At 34.0% G+C, this 20,839-nt stretch overlaps 2 protein-coding genes across 2 annotated transcripts; one reads left to right on the top strand and one right to left on the bottom strand.

Moving 5' to 3' along the window:
* Positions 1-1,036: 1,036 nt before the first annotated feature.
* LOC110745824 (uncharacterized) lies at positions 1,037-11,158 on the top strand. Its single transcript, XM_088244639.1, has 5 exons — positions 1,037-1,580; positions 1,842-1,985; positions 7,710-8,221; positions 10,112-10,171; positions 10,544-11,158. Exons 1-5 carry the CDS (start codon positions 1,037-1,039, stop codon positions 11,156-11,158), a joined length of 1,875 nt encoding a protein of 624 aa, XP_088100765.1.
* Positions 11,159-16,857: 5,699 nt separating this feature from the next.
* Positions 16,858-19,093, bottom strand: LOC148293260 (LOB domain-containing protein 29-like). Its single transcript, XM_088244903.1, has 2 exons — positions 17,369-19,093; positions 16,858-17,268 (listed from the first exon to the last, which is right to left on the bottom strand). Exons 1-2 carry the CDS (start codon positions 17,645-17,647, stop codon positions 16,978-16,980), a joined length of 570 nt encoding a protein of 189 aa, XP_088101029.1. The 5' UTR covers positions 17,648-19,093; the 3' UTR covers positions 16,858-16,977.
* Between the last annotated feature and the right edge of the window lie 1,746 nt (positions 19,094-20,839).

Genomic DNA, 20,839 nt, shown 5'->3' with positions numbered 1-20,839 from the left:
CGAGGCATCGCTGGCATCAATGGTGTCGCTGCATCGATGGCGTGGCTGGTAGATATGTATTAGGAGCAGAGAAGTGAGAGAGGGATTCAAAGAGCTCAGGAGGGTTTCACAGACATGGGGAAATCTAAATTTTAGGTCGAGAGCGAATTCTCCTAAGCGACCTCTTTTGTTTAGCGTGTTTTAAAAGACGAAGCTTATCAATTAACAAGCGCCGTGTTTTAAAAATAACCCATAGCAACTCTATTTTAGTGGTGTATAAGATAGTATACCACGACGGTTTTGTAAAACCGTTGTCTTTTAAAACACAACAACGGTTTTAAAGTGTACCGTCTTCTATTTAGAGTCATGGTTTAACTAAATTGTAGTAGTGCTAATAAATCAAACCATAATATGCCATCATACCTATAATTTCCACAAATGCAAAAATTAAAAAGAAGCCACACACACAAATGAAAAGTAACGATGAAATTGAGCATTGAAATTACATACTGATTCTGTATTCTACAGTGGTGTATAACGTGATTTCAATCCTCTCTTCAAGCAGTGAGAAGTCGATGGGTCTTCAAGCAGGAACAAGTCGGTGGGTCTTCAAAGACTGAGAAGAGGATGGGTTGGTGAAGATGAGTGAGGAAGGTTGAGAAGAGAAGGATTGGGAAATAAAATGTTATTTGGTGGGTAAATCTAATGTTTTTGTGCACTGAAAGACAGTGACTAATAGCACTAGCCACCGAAGAACAGTGACTAATATGATTAAGGACTGAAGATAGTCTCTAATACATTGAGGGATTTTGTCATTGTTTTTTATATCCGTGCCTAATGGAAAATTAAGTACATTCGTTTCCCAATATACGGCAGTATTGATGTCCATTCATTTAAAATACGGATGCTAATAACAATAGGGACTATTTTGTGTCTCTAGTATTGCAATAGGGACGGTTTAATATAAATCTGTGCCAAAAAGCAGTTTTTAGGGACTGTTTGTCTATCAGTCTCTTAAAAAAGGGTCCTTATTACCCAAATTTCTAGTAGTGAGGAGATGGAGGAGATAGACGAGGTTGAAATGGGAGAGGAACTTAGTCGCGCGAGAAAGCAATATGAATGGGCCATGAACGGCCAGTGGGAAAGCCTAAAAGGATTCTACAACAAGGATAATGTGCTTGAAGTATTTGGGCAAATGACAACGAAGTGCGACACTGTACTTCACGTGGCAGGCTTGGCTAGACGCAAAGACGTGCTTGATTTTTTGATTTCACTGATAGAATACAAGGATACGTTGATAGTGGAGAACAACCGCGGCAACACCCCGCTTCATGAGGTAGCTGCGTCTGGAAATTTGGACGCAGCAAAGCTGTTGGTGGAAGCCTTTGATCATGACGTGGAAGGCAATTATGCAAGTCCGGTGTTGGTGGAGATTAAGAACCACTTAGGAGAAACCCCATTCTACAGGGCTGCTGCATTTGGTCACACAAAATTGGTCGAATATTTGGCTACCAAAGTGGGCGACGATATAGAGCAGCACTTCCAAAGAACGGTTGATCGAGTATCTATTCTTCATATCGCAGTACTTGGCCAACATTTTGGTATCTCTCTCGATCTCTCTCTCCAAAATTAACTTTACAATATATATGTGGATGTCCGCGGACGTTATTATTGTGTAGACGCCATGAATTTTCTACTGCCTCTTCTTATTTTCTTCCCTATTTATAATGATAACTGCACAGTAATAATGTGCGGACATCCAAATGATAGAATAACATTAGTCTACCTATTATATCTGACTTTATTATATATTATGATTAACATGCATCCATGGATTTCCTTCAATGCAAATTGCAATGCAGAGACTGCTCATTGGTTACTAAATAAGTACCCATATCTTGCGAATAGAAAGGAAAAGAATGGACTCACAAGTCTTCAATTGCTAGCCCAAATGCCATCTGCCTTCAAACCCAAATTTCACGAAAGCATATGGATTAAGCTGCACCGTCATATATGTACCATCTACTCTCTCTACTGCTTATACACTACTGGCACTGCTAAAATTAGATATAAACTCAAAAAATTTATCAATGACTATGCTGATGAGTCAGCCTATTTTTTAATGGCAAAGTCAGAAATTTTGAATAGGGAGGGGAGGGCTTGCTATAAATTAAATTTATTTCTCGTGAGATTGGGCTAAATATACGCCGGTTCGGTTCAGAAGTGCTAGGGTTTGGTTAATTAGGATAGGCTACGTACTAAGTTTATTTTATGCAATTAGCCTTTCTAATGATGATGATAATGCTGAGTTTTGTGCTCCCCTTTGTAATGATGATAACATTGATCGGGACCCTGCAAATCAAAACGATGACTTGGAGAGCGGATTTAATCATCCTTCCCAATCAACTTTTTCAAACAAGATTATGAGTAATTAATCTAACTTTCAAAGTGTGTGTTTGTTTATATATATATATAGTCCCCTTCTATTGCTTTTAGGGTCTCTTATGATTTTTTTTTCAACGATCCAAACAATCTATTTTTTAAGTCTAAATTCATAAATTATTCTTACAAAAAATTAAACAAATCGGAAACCGTTTCAACATCCAATTGTGTCCTACAAAATTAATAAACACGGTGCTTTAAGAAAATACTAAAATTTCAATAACTCAATTGAGTGGTCAAATGATATCGGATTTAAGTATTTTTTTTTTTGTAGAGATGATCTTTGAATGATTATATAAAAAATAGACGGTTTGGATTAGTGAAATACAATGGGGAGTGAGCCCTACAAGGGTGTCCCTCAAATAAGCTTATTTGAGAGATCCCTCAATAAAAGCTAGACCTGGCAATATTGTACACGACCCGTTAACACGACACGAATTCGCACGAAAAATTCAGTATTCGGGTTTGAGTTATCGTGTCGTGTTGATATCGTGTTGACCCGTTAGCCACCCGTTAAGCAAATGGGTCGTTTCGGTGCCCATTTGCGAATACACGAACCAACCCGTTAAGCGGGGTAATTTTGTAATTTTCAATTCTAAAAAATCTCCTAACCCTAGCATTTGTTTCATTCTGCATCGCTTTCTCAGCCATCTCCTCCTCTCCGCAGCTTTCTCTCTCTCTCTCTCAACCTCATCTTCTCCTTCTTGCAATCTCTCAAATTTCTCTCTTTCAAAAACCTCGCTCAACAACCCCATCTTCTTCTTCTTGCGATCTCACCTCTGTCTCTATCTTCTAATATCTTCCCCTGCCAAATCATCTCTCAAGGTACGAATGTCTTAATTTTTTTGGTAAATATTTTTTCTACCAGCTTCATCTAAGTCAGAAGGTTGAGATCTCAAAGTAAATTTAGATTCAGGATCTTTCTTTTCATTCCTCTTCTTCTCTACTCCCAGTAGCATAGTCCTCAACTTCCTTGGTGAGAACCCCCCACTGCCCAGCACTTTCAAATTCCCAATGAACAATCCAATAATAGCAAAAGCCTTGTACTGGATGTTTGTTTTGCACCAAAAATATGAGAAATGTGAAAACTTTGAAGCAAAGTGGGTGTGATTCGTGAAATTGACAGATCAAAAAGGAGAAGAAAAGCTTGGATTTTGCACAAGCTTGAAGCAAGAAAAATAAACAATAACAAACAATATTTGAAAACGATGCATTGCCTTGTGTTGTGTATCTATAACAGTAAGAAATTGGAATGAGAGAAGAGTGAAAAAATAAAATCAACACATTGCGTAAAAAAAGAAGAAGAAAATAGAAAGGAACCCAACTGTCGCCAAGGCATGTATTGTTTGCATTTAAAATTTGTTCAAATAGTTTTTTTTTTTTTAAGTTTATTTTCTTAACGGGTGAAACGGGTCGTGTCGTGTGATTCGCGAATTGTAGCGGGTCGTGTTCGTGTTTGATATTTTTCACCCGTTTTCTTATCGTGTCGTGTCGTGTCAACCCGTTAAGAAAAACGGGTTGACACGAACACGACACGAATACTGATAACACGACACGAATGCCAGGTCTAATAAAAGCTATATATATAGAATGTCATCCTTGCATAAAATCTTTTTTTTTATTTATAAAATTCTAAGATTGCATTCATAATTTAGCCAAAAAAGCCATTAGCCACAAGGGGCCAAAACAAACTAGCCACAAAGGGTGATTACAATAACAGAGCGGTCTAACAACAAAAACGTTATGTTTTCCATAAATAAAATGTTGGTAAGCCATTATTATTATCGTTAAGAAACTTTTTCGTTAAACCTGGTACCTAATTTATTCATAGATATTTATTCTAATATAGTAAATTATATATGATCATATACATATATACTCTAATAGACCTACAAATATGTTCATAATTAAGTTAGTATATCAATATACCTACCAATGTATATATGTTTACAATTTAATTAATAATAACGTAAGTACTGCAAATATATTTATTTATTTATTACCGTGCAGACTTCATGTATTTTCTATAGTAAATTGAGCTTAGACCCATAAAATTCATTTGTAATCATCTACAACCCTTTCCTTTATTTTTCTATTTAAAATACCCAATTTTTTTAAATAAAACCCGATGACTATGATCCAAGTAAGCAAGTTACCTAATCTAGCTTCAAATATGATTTATGCTATTTTTCAGATTCCAAAACTACCCCTATTTACAAGTTAACATGTTATGTGGGGTGTAACTAATGACACACGTTGAATTTGGAAAGATTTTCAAATGGTTGTAATGGATGTAGGAATTAATTTAGAAACTTATTTGAAATTAAATATTAAATTCAAACATTAAAGTATTAGTAACGTTTTTGTATGTTTTATGACCCCAAAAAAAAGGTTTGGTTTATTTAATAATTTTTTGTTGTTGTTTTCCTTTTATGAATTATACTACTAGTGTACATTCTAATTATGTTAAAAAAAAATATTTTGATAATCTGTTTATTGTTTGTTTTATGAAATTTTTTTTTAAATGAACTTATTTTTTCTCAAAATAATGTACATTTCTCTCTCCAAATAATGTACCTATTATTTGTTTTATGAAAAACTATGAAAAACAATTTTTTCAAATGAACCTATTTTCTCTCTCCAAATAATGTACCTATTATTTTCCTCTAATAATGTACCTAGTAAAACAATGTACATATCCTCTCCAAATAATGTACCCATACACATTTACAGGTATATTGTAAAATAACTTACCTATGGGTAAATAGTGTACCTATATTTTCTATAAATTATTGTGTACCTATTTTTAATTTATGAAAAATGTGCGGAAATTTCAATTACAAAGTAACTCACTTAGTTTTTTTTTAAATTTTTTGGTAAATAATATACCTATATTTTATTTAAATAATATATTTATATTTATATTTTTTATAGGTATATTATTGGATATGTAATTTACAGATATTTTTTTGGTTTGCAATTTTAGGGGGCTGTATGTGAGAGGGAATGTCAACCAAAAGAAATGGGGTGATTGATATGCTATTAATAGGGAGTGTTAATTACAATTATGACAGTTAATAAAATGTTTGAAATAAATTATAAATAAAATATGAAGTTTGGTGGCAACGATGTGAAAACATAGGAATATTACGACCTCTTATATCCTACTGGTCATTTAAATTTGAAATTGGGTTTTACACATAGATTTATAGAGTGATGGGTATATGTCTAGGAAATAGAAAATGTAGGGATCTATATTGGACAAGCCCTATTTTCTACTATCTCTCTATGCTTTCTTCCTGTTTACAATGACATCCGCATGGTAATAACATTCGAACGTTAATTATCGTGCGAACGGCATGTATTTTTTACTAATCCTTCCTACTTTCTTCACTGTTTACAATGACGTCCATACGATAATAACGTGCTGACATCCGCATAGGGGAATAACTATATATATATATATATATATATACAGTTATTCTCTTATCCGGATGTCCGCACGTTATTATCGTGCGGATCCTATTGTAAACAGGCAGGAAAACAAAGAGGGGTAGTACAAAATACACTGCGTCCGCACGATAATAACGTCCGGATGTCCGCATAAGAGAATTTCTGTATATATATATATAACTAAGAGTTAGAGAATTAAATAAAAAAATAAAAAAACCAAACTAGCAGCCAGGTGAAAAAAAAAAAATAGGCCTTACCCAAGCTTAAGAATGACAATAATATTGTGTACAATTGCTTAATTAAGGTTCGTTTCCATTATTAATTCCTGTGGTTTCATTTCATTCATTTGTTTAATTTTATAGAAAAGTTGATATAGATCCAATTTCTCATCTAGAAGTTGGGTTTAATCCTCGAATTTGGTGACTTTGATACAAGTCCTTTGACTTTTATGCCACATAAGATTACATTCCTTTTTTAATATTGTATGATGTAATCTTTTTATTTTATATATTTAAAATAATTTTTTGTTCCAATATTGCCCATTATCTTAGATTACTTACCTTAATGAGATAAAACGTAAGGAATAATGAAGTTATTAATAGCAAGCAAATTTTATGGTGGTTTTATAATAAATTACTAAATTTATGGTAAGTAAAGCACCTAATTAGGAAGACCTTTTTTTTCTTTTTTAAATGTTGGACATTGACATATATATAGGTTTTCTAGGTTTTTAACACTCCATTATTTCTTTCTTTTCTAGCCAACCGAGTTCCTCCCATATCCGCACACCACACTGCCTTCTTCAATCCTTTCCAACAACTGTCTCGTATCATACAGAATAAACTACGTACAGCCACCACGGAGAAAACCAGCCGTCTTCTCGAGTCCGCCACTCCCTGGTGTTTTTAACTCTCCTAAAGAAACCTAGAAACCCTATATATATGTCTTCTCGAGTCCGCCACTCCATTATCTTAGATTACTTACCTTATGGTGGTTTTTTATGTATCGGAGATATAGGTAGCATATATTGTCCGACTTATGTTTTTATGCACCTAAGTTATAGGTAATTTAATATTCTCCTTGTTTATTTTTCCACCTTACATTTAGGTAAGATGTTTTGTGGTTTGCTCAGCCTATGATGTAGATATATTATCCTATGGTATAAATATATTGTCCTATTGTCCATTGCATAGGTATAATATGTCATATTATCTATTGCCTATTGCATAGGTATATATATGTTTTTTCCTATTTTTGACAATGTGTAATAGTATTTTATCTACCTCTTTTTTAGGTAACATACAATTTTATTTTGTCTATTTTTTTATCTGACTTATAGGTAGTCTTCTAATTTATGTTCCTAACTTATAGGTAACATGATTTATCACTAATGTATTTTTCGTTACTAATAATAACACTATTTACCTGTATGTCAGGTATATAATCTAATGTGGGTGCTTGTCTGATCAATTGGTATAATTTGTGGGTCTTTACTTTGTATTGATTAAATTGTATTTTATCCATATATTAGGAATATTATCAAGGAAAGAATTCAAAATTTAAATTATGGAATTCAATTACAAGGAAATAATGTATTAAATTTAGATTTTCAATGTGTTTTCCTTATTTACCTCAAAGGGTAAAATTGACACAACAAAAAAAGTAATAAATGTCAAAGGACCTACATCTAAAACTAAAACCGCGAGGACTAAACCCAATTATAGCTAATCGTTTTGGACCTAGATCTAAGAAGCCCTTAATTTTATACACTTGATTGTGTTTACTTTTTTTTCTTTCTTCTCTTCATATTAATTCAACATCTCTCTCATGAATAGGAATGATGAGAAGTACTACTATACGATGGGCACGAATCCGTATTATGGGCAAGGAAATGCAAAATCAAAAAGTACTATTGGAACTCACTGATTTGCTCGTCCAGAATGACTATTCATGGGGGAAAATTCAACCAACCGAAGTAGTCAATACATTTTCTCTGGTGTCAAAACCAAATATTCCACAGAAAACAGAAGATGCTGATTATAATAATTGTGATTGTGGCGACGGAAGGGAAACCGAATCTACTTATGAGTATATTCCATTGTTTATAGCAACTAGAACTGGAATATCACAAATTGTGGAAAAGATTTTGAAGATTTATCCTCAAGCAGTTGAGGCACAAGATATCAAGCATCAACAAAACATTTTGCACATGGCCATTAAGTATCGTCGGTTGGCCATCTTTAAGATTGTAAAGAAGAACAAATTCATAACCTCAAGGCTGGCTGACATGATCGACAGCGATGGGAACACCATATTGCACCACGCTGCAGATATGAGCTATTACACTGTGGACGCTAACCTGTTTGGTAGGCTGGACTGGACTGGATATTTTCAATTAAAATGGACATGAGTCCTAGCCATTGTTTGGTGAGCTTAAAGTGTGTCTAGGACTGGATATGGGCATTGGATCCAAGTCCCAAATAATTAGGGCTTAGAAACCCAACCCCAGACGTGGGTTTCGAAGCCAGAGAGCACGCCTCCAGCCATCTCTCTTCACCTCTGCTCTTCTCGTCTTCTCTTTCTTCTCTGTGCTCTCCTCTCTCTTCTCTCGCTTCTCTGTTCTCTCTTCCCCTCTTCTCTTCTCCTCTTCTCTCTTATTTCATATCCTCTCTCTCTTCATCTCCGCCTCCTCCTTGTGATTTCATCTCTCTACGTCTTTCTTCTCTGTATCTGTTCTATTCGTCTGATGCTTGGTGGCTAACAAAAACGAGTTTTTGTCATTCAATCTTCAGAAAACCCAAATTGTGTAGAAGTTTCGCCTTCAAAATTCAAACCCAAGTGAGTATTTTTTTGTTCATTATGCGAATATTCTGCATTATCTTTTTAGGTTTTGATTTGGGGTTTTCTAGGGTCTTTGATTTGGGGTTTTGGGGTGTGGGTTTTCAAGGGTCCTTGCTCAATCTTCAGGATCAGTACGTTATTTTTTCTCCATCTTTTCAGTTTTACAAATGCTTTTTTTCGTTTCTTTTCTTTTTCTTTTATTTGTTAAGTTTAATGGCTTATGCTTCTTTGCTGAACTTGGCATCAGATAGACCCCTTTTATGATTTGTGGTTCTGGGTTCAATTCTGAAATGCTTATTATGTTGAAGAAAGGAAATGGGGTAGTTATTTATTTATGTTTAAGCAGAAACACATGTGTGGAACATGATCCATATATATGCAGTTTTTGTATGTGCATCTTCACTTCTGCATTGCTTTTATTGAAGTGTTTCCTCTCTCTCTAAAACTTTTATAATCAAATGTTATGTTATGATTTTGAACCTGTTATTCTTGAACTATTGATAAATGACAATCATTCTTACTACTCTTTAAAGCCTGGTATTTGAAGACTCACATATAAATTAGAGAAAATAAATCAGTTTTATAATTCTTTCAGGGCGATATGGTCAACCTGAAGAAGTCGCAGGACTGGTGGAATTCTTAGCGCTCAATCCCGCTGCCAGTTACATTACTGGACAGGTAAATTTTTATTAGAAATCTGACAATTTTTCCTTGGACAAATGGGAAATGGCACCATTTGAGCTGTCAAGTTTTGCACTGATCCATTGTAGGTATTGACCATTGATGGAGGGATGGTGATGTGAGAGGCCAAGTCCCGCACCCCAACCAGCTTCATCTTACTGAAGGTTTCAAATGACGCTTCATCTTACAGAAAGTTTCAAACGAAGAGAGGCTTTTCTTTATATTCCATTCTTGATCGGCTTCTAGTTTCAACCAGTAATTGAATAGAAGAGTAGAAGGATAATATATATATATATTTTCGTTTAGCAAAGGTTGTTAAAATATACTCTGACACTTGTGAACAGTGTAAGAGAAAAAAGACTTGATAGGAATTATTTTAGTGTAGTGGTTTCAGTCTCCAGATGATTAATTTTGTGAATTTTGGGACTATTTTTATGGTATCCTCGTGTGATTTCTTATTTTTAATTTTGTCTACATGTTTTTTATATTAAATTTAATTATTTCTGATATTAAATAATTTTAATAAACATTAAATTAAATTTTAAAAATAAATTTTGTTTGAAGTCCAATGCAGTCCAGTCAATACTTGTACCAAACAACGGACTGGACTTTAGTCCAGTGCAGTCTAGTCTAATTTAATGTGTCAAACAACTTATTAAAGTCCAATCCAAACCAGTTCAATACTCCAAGCCCAATCCTAACCAGTCCAGTCCAGCCCACCAAACGGGCATATGGTCCTGCATTTCAGTTGCAAGAAGAATTGCAATGGATGGCGGTGAGTGATATATATAAGCCTTAACCCTAATTTTAATTACCCTATATTTAAGTCAATTGAAGTTCATCTACTAGGACATGCATTCATGCATTAAAAATACAGATTTTAAATGGTGATTCCCTTATCCTGATGAAAAAGAGCATTGATTTGCAGACCAGTGGTTTCAAGTGTTCAGACCCCCATGACATCATAGTGTGTGTGTGTGAAAACCTCTCTCCCTTCCTACACTTTAGTGACTAATTATTTTGATTTTTTTCTTCTAAGGTATGAAGTTCTTTTTTGACAAGGGAAACATCTTCTAACATTAATTGCCAAGAGAAACTAGTTATAGTAGTACGAAATGGTAACAATGTTTTTTCCATTTGTGGGCAGCGTGTGCAAAAGATAATCCCAGTTAATTACACACTGCACCGCAACAAGAAGGGTGTGACAGCGGATGAGCTCTTTTCTAGGCAGCATGCAGAGCTTCTTCAGTCAGCAAAAGTATGGATGAAAGAAACTGCTCAGTCAGGCTCGGTCGTGGCGGCTTTGGTGGCCACCGTGGCCTATGCAGCTGAGTACACGGTTCCCGGGGGTACTAATCAGAACGGGCTTCCTAATCTCGAGCACTCTCCTTTCTTCAAAGCATTCGCCATTTCGATCACTGTCTCGCTTATCTTGTCATTGACTTCTTTGGGCACGTTTCTCAATATCCTGAGGTCTCCATTTGAGTACAAAAACTTTCACCACTCTCTTCCCTTCAAGCTGAATTTAGGGTTCCTCCTTCTCTTCTGCTCGCTGCTAGTGTCCATGCTCTCCTTCGCTGCTACTATTGTGCTCTTGATTCATCATCAAAAGATATGGTCAATTTCCCTCATTTACGTTGTTGTTGCCATTCTTCCTTTCTCTGCGTTTGGGCTCAACCATAATCGTTTTTATCCAGTATTTTTCAAAGGTTTGAAATATATTAAAAAGAAACTTACGGTGTTGACCAAAAATAACTCTTAAATGATTTGCCCTCTGTAAGAGGACGTAAGTTAGAATAAGAATGGAGCTGTAGCTCAGTTACAAGGTTCCCTGTTCTTCCTCCTTTGTCGGTGTTTTACCCCCTCCTTTTATGTATTTTCCAGAAGAAGTTAACATCCTTGAAATAAAAGTGTGTATGCTAAACATTGTGTTTGTGTCATGCTTTTATTTATAATTTCTCAAGTCGTACCAAAACGTGATTCATGCATGATCCTTATAATTATTAACAAGTTCAATTTACTTGATGCTTCTTTTAAACTTGTTATTCTACTTTTGCTTTATTAGTTTTTCTTTTTAAAATTTTATAATTGTGGGCTGGTATACGAGTTACTTTGTTACTAATTGGTTAAGCAAGGTATGTGATGCTAAAGAAAAAAAAGAAAGAACAAAAAAAGGAAGGTGATATTGGGATTGATATCAAATATTGCTCACTACGTATAGAATATGTTTACTTAATGAAAATGGGGAGAAAGAGAATATTATATAATATATATTCATATTTCAAACCAAATTGTATCCAACTAACAAGACCTTATATATATTTCCCTTCTATTAAGGGATATCTTAAATAATTTTATTTGAGGGATACCCTTTAGGGTACCCTACAAATTTTTTTCCAACAATCCAAACCATCTATTTTTTAAGTCTGCATTCATAGATCATCCTTGCAAAAAAATTAGACAAATTGAAAAACGTTTCGATATCCAGTTGTATCCTACAAAGTCAATGAACACGGTGCTTCAAGAAAGTACTAAAATTTCAATAACACAATCAAGTGGTCAAATGATATCGGATTCAAGTGAGTTTTGTAAGATGACTTATGTGAGTTGGCATAATCACATGTTGTGTTTATCATATTAGAACAAGATAATAGGGTTTGTATTTATCAGTTGTACTAAGACTCCTAGTTTTGACAGACTTGGTAGCTATATTATATTGATAAGGACTCAATTGCTTACGTTTATCAGTTTGTTTAAACACTAACTCTATCTATAATAGGAGAGATATGGTTAAGGTTTGATCAATATAAAAGGACCTGATCCCTGCACTCACAAGTCGCCAAGTTCTATTTTGGGCTTGACCTATTGATAGCTAGAACATATTGAGACTTGCAGAGAGTAGAAGATCGTTCTTGTTTCATCTATGTATTCCTTGACAATTATGTATCAATAGTGAATCTGTTATTAATATTGCATAAGTCTTATGTTGTAATCCTTTGTGATGTTGATATGCTGCTAGAGCTGTATTCTTTCATGTGGTATCAGAGCCAACTCAACATCCTTAGGGTTCAATTTTTAATATCCTTCAATGAAACTCAAATGAGATGGATAAAATGGCATGGGTTTTGTTTTTGATATTAACATATCGTCTTTTTATTTATTTATTTATTTATGATTCTGGTTTTGCTTCCGCAAATTATTTATCATTTCATTCACCAATTTTTATTTTGGCTTATCGTGTAGTACTATTTCCACAACTCGACCTCTGGGTTGAGATTACATTGAATTTTGGTTTCAATTTTCTGATTCAAAAGTTTGGATCTTGATGGGTTTTGGCTGTAAATTTAGGGTTGCTCACTTTGTAAAATTTTATTGGATGTGGATTTGACTTGAAATGATTACTTAATACTTCAAATCTGTTGTTTTTTGTTGTTTAGATCTTTTCTGTTGTATATTTTGACAATTTAACTTCTTTTTGTCATCAACGAGCATAGACACTTTTGATATATGATTCTTTTGATGAACATGTTACTATTTTGCTTACTTTTGAGTTAATTTGTTTCTTGGCACAAGTCAGAATTTTGTACCATGAGTTTTTTCAATTAATGTACTTAAGCCTCATACAAAGACTCACCAAATTCATGGGCACTCTCCCTTGTCCTTGTGCTCTATTTGGATCACTTTAAGATTCGCACTGAAAAGTTGCAGTTATTGAAAATTTTGTATTTGCTTAAAGCTTATGTTATAGTTCAATTGTTTTCTTCTTTTACATTTTTTGTTTCTCTGTATGCATTAGTTCTTTTCTATAATGAACTAATTTTGCAAGAGTCTTTTTTCATGATTTGAGTCAATATATCTAGTATGACACATTTCCATTTTGATATTGGTTTCCTAATGAATAAAATCAACTATATTCATCAATAATGCTAATGATGAATCTGTCATTCTATGACACAAATCAACTTTTGATGTTGGCTTATTAAGTATCAAACCAACTATTATGTTATATTTGTGACTAACAGCATTGATGAATATTGTCAGGGCATGACATAAGGTATAATTTTTGTTCAGTTTGAGTTTTGCCCATTCTATTGATGTGATTGAGATGCTACTGAATTTATCTGTACTTGCTTGCATCGTTTTTTCAATTAGCATCAAAGGACAGGTTTTTTTTCAATTGATTTGGTTTATCTATCCTCCTCGTTTTGAAATCGATTGAATTGGATATTTCGTTTCCCCATATTGTTGAACTCCTAGTCCAATTATCATGGTACATAGAGGCACGAAAGGCAATGTTGTTGTTTTCAATTGCTTGTCCTAGTCAAGTTTTTCATAAATTAATGTTTAGATTCTTAGAATTCATCAGTTACGGTTGCTAAAATTATTTAATATAAATTGCAACAAGCAAGACAGAGCCGCGAAGCTCTGTATTGGGAGAAAAATGACTAATTTTGATTCTTCCATACGAACACTCAATTCAATAATTTTATATAATTTGAATAAAGATTGGATTGAGTTATAGTTATTCATGTTTTTCGATTGCTGCATTTAGGAAAATTCTGAACAATAATCAGATTATTATTATTATTATTATTTTGGTATTTTCTGCAACTTTTCCACTTTTGACATTGACATGGAAATAACCTGCAAGGTTGCAGTATGTATTGAAAGTTTTCATATTATCAAGAGTGCCTTACTGTCGATTCTTTATATTCTTTATATTGTAGGACCAATTTTTGTTGTTTTGTTTTTTTTTGTTTTATGCATAAAATAATACCAAATTATATTTTCTGGTTGGATTATGTTTGGTTAATGCATGATTATTGTTAGCTTTCCTAAGTTTGATCAAAAGGGTTTGATTCCCTTCAAATAGCAGATATGTTTTGGCTAAAGTTTAATAGCAGGATTTTCGTTCCTTGCCAAAGTGATTTAATAATTCTCATAAACCAAAATTGTGATGTGATTATATACTTTTGTGTGTCCTTATACATTTTGTTTTGACACATATAGAGCAACATTTACCTTCTGGTTTCGGTAAATCTATAATAGTTTTTGTAATATAAAAGAAAACCCATCTCTTGATTATGTATCGCAATTAAAATCGAAGAGTTATTCATTTATTTATTTATTTTTCATTTAAAAATATATGTGTATATATATATGCATCCTTTTGGTGATAGGTATCAAATTGAATTATATATATATATATATATATATTTCATGTTGTTTATGATTGGAAAAGCAGCTGTTGTCAAAATCATCACAAAATTGTTTATTGAGTTCGATTCAATTAAGTGATGATTGCTGTGTTTTTTAATGCATTAACAAACACCAGGATTCAATTGACTCATTCAATTGTTTTGGCTGGTGGCTTTATGTTCTTTTAAAGTATTAAAAGAAATTTAGTTTGTTATTCAAAAACTCGATATCTGTTTAAAATTATTTTGGACCAACTTAATAATCTACCAAAGTAGCTTATTTGATGTTGTTCTGAGAGGATTATTTAGAAAACTCAGATTTGTAGTTTATGGAATATGACTAGTAGATTGATTTCCAAAGAAATTATCTACTGGGTTCTACTATAAACTAATGTATAGTGAGTCATGGAGACCTTGAAAGGTATAAATTTCATCTTGCCTAAAGGTGTTGGAATTTGTAGTTTTGGTTCTTGTGAATTTATGCTAGGCTATGCAAAACTTCTTAGAATAGTTTCTTGCCCAAAGGTGAAACCGTATTCTATATTTTGAATACAACAGACAACCTTATGTCATAGTTTTCTGTTGTAACGGTTCTATGAAATCTAATAAGTCTTCAGTGTTTGGCGTCAATTTCCTGAATTTCATAAACATATCAGAAGTTGGAAAAGGGATATCACGGAAGATATATGTAGCAACAGCCTCCAGGATTTGTTGAAAAGGGGAAAGAAAGTTATGAGTGCAAATTATAAGTTTCTTCATGGTCTTAAACAGGTTTAAAGACAGTAGCATCTAAAGGTTGATGAGGTGAAGGGAACTAAAGAGGTTGTGCAATATATAGCTGTTTTTTGACAGGAAATTAAGGTTACCAGAGATGCAGCCACTACTTTATGAGATTTCAGAATATATCATATTATGGTATGCGTTTGTTTTGTGAGTCGGTTGCATGGTACAAAGATGAGTAGTACAACACAAGTGTGAAGGACGAGGAGTGCTTCACCTCATTACTACTATCAAGCATTTCATCAGAGACACTCATTTTGTAAGATTATGTCTTATAAAATAAAATAAAATAACCTAACTAGTTCTCATGATTAAGATTTTAAATTGGAGTGCTAGGAAGTAATAAGTTGTTAATATTCAGAGTTTTGTTTCATACATAAGAGAAAATGCAGTTGCTTTTTGCATCCCCAATTTGCAGGAAATTTGTTCAATATTATTTTGTCAATTTGCTGTTTTTTCAAATTTTCTCTGTAGTTTGGACAAACTACATTGGTTTTACTGTTTATTTTTGAAAAATGAAAAAATTTAAAGGGTGTTTGGTTGTCTCTCCATAATTTGGACAGAATTCAATGGCCACACTTCAGCACTTCATTGTATTCTACATATATATATATATATATATGCATATGTATATCAAGACTTGTCATTTGCACTCAGCTTATTTGTTAGTTTTCAAGCAAATCGTGATGAGTCATACTGGGTTTTTAGCTAAGGTGTTAAGATTCTTTGACTGAGGTTTTGGTTGTGAAGTTTTTTTTTCCCTCTTAATTAAGAATTTTGTGACGCACATGGGTCTACATGAGTCTTTTGACTCAATTTAAATGTGGAAGAGCAAGGTAATTTCTACATACCTAGCTTATTTCCTTAATGCAATGCTTTTTCCTCGTGATTATTATTTTCTTTATTGAACTTTGCAAGTTTATTTTAAGTTATGTTGTTGTTCAAGCTTGAATTTCCATACTGGAAACAATGTTAGGAGTTTCTTGGGAACTCTATTATTTGGATCAGAAATGTGGGAGTTATTTTGGTACCTAACTCTTCACTTATACCGTTATGTCTACAGTAATGTGTTTCTGATGTATGTGTATGTGATCTTGGAGTGCTGCACTACAAGAAAAAAGTCCTTTCACAACGCGCAATGTGCGTTGTGAAAACATATTGACAACATGCGGCGCACATTGTTGAAGCCGATGTCGTTAAAAGGTGTAGGGCTTTCGACAACACGCGTTGAACGTCGTCATTTATTTTGGCGCTCGTTGTGAACAACATTAACCACAACACGCGCACGTTGTAGGAGCGATTGACAACAACGTGCCGAGCGTGTTGTCTTATAATATTATGACAACATGTCTGTGCTCGTTGTTGTTTATGTTTTGACAACAAGCAATGCGCGTTGTTATATCAAATATATATGTTTTTTTTTAAATAATTATCAAAATTACCTGATAAAAGTATAATTTATCTATAAATAGAAGCTCTATGATAAACATAAATATTTCCTTACTTCACATTCATAAGGCATCCCAGAATACAAAGCTTTCATTCAAAAGATAAATAAGGAGTTCCATATACATATTACAAAGTTATATTCATCCCAATATACTCATCGATGGTGAATGTAGCTGGAAACCACTGATTGAAGCTCATCAGCATCCTGAAAACCCCATTGCCTGTTGTAATTTGTTTGCATGCCAAAAGAAGACATGGAATGAGAAGTGCCCTCTTCTGGGATATTCACTAAATTTTCATAACTCCCATTAACAGAGTTATTTGAATTCATAATTCCATTCTCATAATTCCAACTTTGAGCTGCTTGATTAGGGTTTGAGCCATTGACAAAGCTTTGAGCTGCTTGATCCTTGAGGAAAGCTAACTGTGCTTGTAAGTTGACCACCTGAAAAGTTCAAACCAAAAGCATATACTCATCAGTTACTTCAACATACAATCTGAACAGAAACCCAATCTGAACATACAAAGGGTACTAAATGATTAACCTGCTGTTGGAGAGCAAAAATATGTGAAACACATCCATATATGGGATCTTGAATCCTGGCTTGAGCTTCATATGATATCGACATTGCGGCCTTGCATCGATCGCTCAACGGAAGGTGAACTAAAAGCCTCGACACATTGCTTGCGCCAAAAACCTTGTGGACGGCAGAAAAATCAACATCTCCCTCTTCATAGCAGAAATAAGGCGCAAAAATACACCCCCTCACACATTTTCTTCTCAAGAACCTGCAGGCTCCACAGGGAGAACCACAACCAGCCATGGTTTTGATGATCTTTTTTAATTGGGAGGGTTTTATATACGTTTTATGTTGGTGATTTTTGTTTTTGTTTTTACCGCATTATTGGTGATTTTTGCCCCGCATTATCCGCATTATTGTTTAGGGTTTTTGTTTTTGTTTTTACCGCATTATTGGTGATTTTTGCCCCGCATTATCCGCATTATGGTTTAGGGTTTTTGTTTTTGTTTTTACCGCATTATTGGTGATTTTTGCCCCGCATTATCCGCATTATGGTTTAGGGTTTTTGTAATATAATATTGCCCCGCATTATCCGCATTATTGGTGATTTTTTTTTTGGTGATTTTTTTTTTTGTTTTTACCGCATTAATGTCGTCTTATAATATTGCCCCGCATTATCCGCATTATTGGTGATTTTTGTTTTTGTTTTTACCGCATTAATGGTGATTTTGGTTTTTGTTTTTACCGAACCTTGGATCCTACCTAACAAATAATAATAAACCATGGCAGCCATTATCAAACACATCATTCCCACTTTTTCCAGTTGCTGAGTTGGTTTTGGTTTTGTCACTTTCACCGTATTCAATTTCAGATTTACTTGTGTTTTGATCAATTGTTTAAACTTAAAGCAAGCTGGAAGGTGAAGAAAAATTGGGATCCTACCTAACAAATAATAATAAACCATGGCAATCAGAACCATCAAACGCATGTAAATAATCATGCCATCCCTCTTAACATAAAGCAATACAAGGCATCAGTGCATTGCAACAAAGTCTGGAAAACCAAGTAACTAAACCAATCAGCAAATTTAGCATTCATAAGCAAAGCTAAACTAAATAGTAATCCCAGTTTGCAGCAATAAATTCATGTTAAGGACAGGGAAAATAAAAGTAACATCATCTACAAAGACAGGGAAAATAAAAGTAACATAGATGGGTACCAAGAATAGGCATGTGGATCTGGCCAAAACCTTGCAGGCACTAAATTGCTTGCCTGAGTACATGTATAAAGACATATATGGCTGATTCCTTAAAAACCAAAATTAGATGCAAATTTTAAACCTTTCTACATTGTAAGTCCAAATTTCCTAAAGCAAAGACCTAAAATTGCTTACCTGGCCTTTGCTCCTTCAACTTTGTGAAGGTTTGGGAGAGACTGACGGTTTGGAATCTGATTCCAAATATACAAGAATTGAACCCAGATGTACAAGATCTACAAGATAAATTCATATGGAAGAAGAAAGAAGAAAAAGGGATTTGAAAAAAAAAATAGAACCAGAAATAACGTAGGGAGAAGAAGAGAGGGATAGGGAAAAAAAAAAGAGGTAGAAGAAAAGAGAGAGAGAGAGTGTCGGCACCGCACAGGGAAGAGAGAAAAGAAGAACAAGAAAAAAGAGAAAGAGAAAGAAAAGAAAGAAAAAGAGAAAGAAAGAAAAAGAGAAAGAAAGAGAGAGACTGTCGGCGGTACAGGGAGAAGAGAAAAGAAGAAAAAAAAAGAGAGAAGAAAAAGAGAGAGAGAAATAGAAAGAGAAAGAAAGAGAGAAAGGATGCGCATGCGCATGCGGGGCTTTTTCCCGCAAAAAATTTCACTCTCTTTTCCGCCAATATTTTATTTATTTAATAAATTCATATAATTTTGACAACACGCTTCGTGCGTTGTAGAACTTAAAACTACTACAACATGCAAGGCCGCGTTGTGAAAATAGCTCTATTCTATATTTTGACAACACGCTATACACGCACGTTGTTATAAATTGTATAATACAACATGCTGCTTCTGCGGGTTGTTAAAAATATTGTTCCACAACGCATATGAATGCACGTTGTTGATTACATGTTGTCATAAGTTATTTTTCTTGTAGTGCTGGTACAGTTGAATTTGTGTCAAGTTTTCTAAGATTCTGCATATGCATCAGTTTCGACAACTGTTTTGGGAGTAATACTGATGGTTGATGAACCCAGTGATCACTGTTGTCTTGTTTTGATATGGTAAAATGTAATTATGCTACACTCATGTGGGAGAATGTAAGATGACTTATGTGAGTTGGCATAATCACATGTTGTGTTTATCATATTAGAACAAGATAATAGGGTTTGTATTTATCAGTTGTACTAAGACTCCTAGTTTTGACAGACTTGGTAGCTATATTATATTGATAAGGACTCAATTGCTTACGTTTATCAGTTTGTTTAAACACTAACTCTATCTATAATAGGAGAGATATGGTTAAGGTTTGATCAATATAAAAGGACCTGATCCCTGCACTCACAAGTCGCCAAGTTCTATTTTGGGCTTGACCTATTGATAGCTAGAACATATTGAGACTTGCAGAGAGTAGAAGATCGTTCTTGTTTCATCTATGTATTCCTTGACAATTATGTATCAATAGTGAATCTGTTATTAATATTGCATAAGTCTTATGTTGTAATCCTTTGTGATGTTGATATGCCGCTAGAGCTGTATTCTTACAAGTTTTTGTATAGATGATCTTTGAATGAATATCTAAAACATAGAAAGTTTGGATTAGTGAAATACAATGCGAATTGGGCCCTACAAAGGTGTCCATCAAATAAGCTAATTTGAGAATGCTCTCTCTCTCTCTCTCTCTCTCTCTATATATATATATATATATATATATATAGAGTTTTTCTCTAATGCGGACATCCGCATTGTGTTAAAGTCCGGTCATGTCCTTCCAGCTTCTTTTCTGTAGGTGGATTTGATTGCATACATATATATAAAGCAAAAACATGGTAAGCACTCCATATATAAATATATAATTAAGGATGGGGCCTTCCAAAAAGTATCCCAAAGGTGGGAAGGTGTGCAGAAGAACAATAAGCAATACCATTGGTTGCTACTGTAAGCTGGCTTCTTTTTCTATTTAATTATAGAGCCATATCATTGATGAACGGGTTCCACTAAGCTAGTATGGTTCCTCAAGCAAAGTGGGTTCCACTAAGAACCAAATCCACTTGCAAAAAAGAAGCTGCAAAGGAGACGACTGGACTTTAACATAATGCAGACGTCCGCATTAGAGAAAAACTCTATATATATATATATATATATATATATATATATATATATATATCATTATCCCAACTTTATATTTTTAAAGATACGTGGGTTATCCTAGAGCCGTTTTCACTTTGAGGGGGGAGGAAGCCATTGTTCTTCCTCTCCTCTCCCCTCTTTCTCTTCCTCCCTCTCTTCTCC

Source organism: Prunus avium, chromosome 7 (assembly GCF_965620075.1).
Source record: "Prunus avium chromosome 7, drPruAviu1.hap1.1, whole genome shotgun sequence".
Lineage (NCBI taxonomy): Eukaryota > Viridiplantae > Streptophyta > Magnoliopsida > Rosales > Rosaceae > Prunus > Prunus avium.
This window is presented reverse-complemented; position numbering and strand designations above follow the sequence as displayed.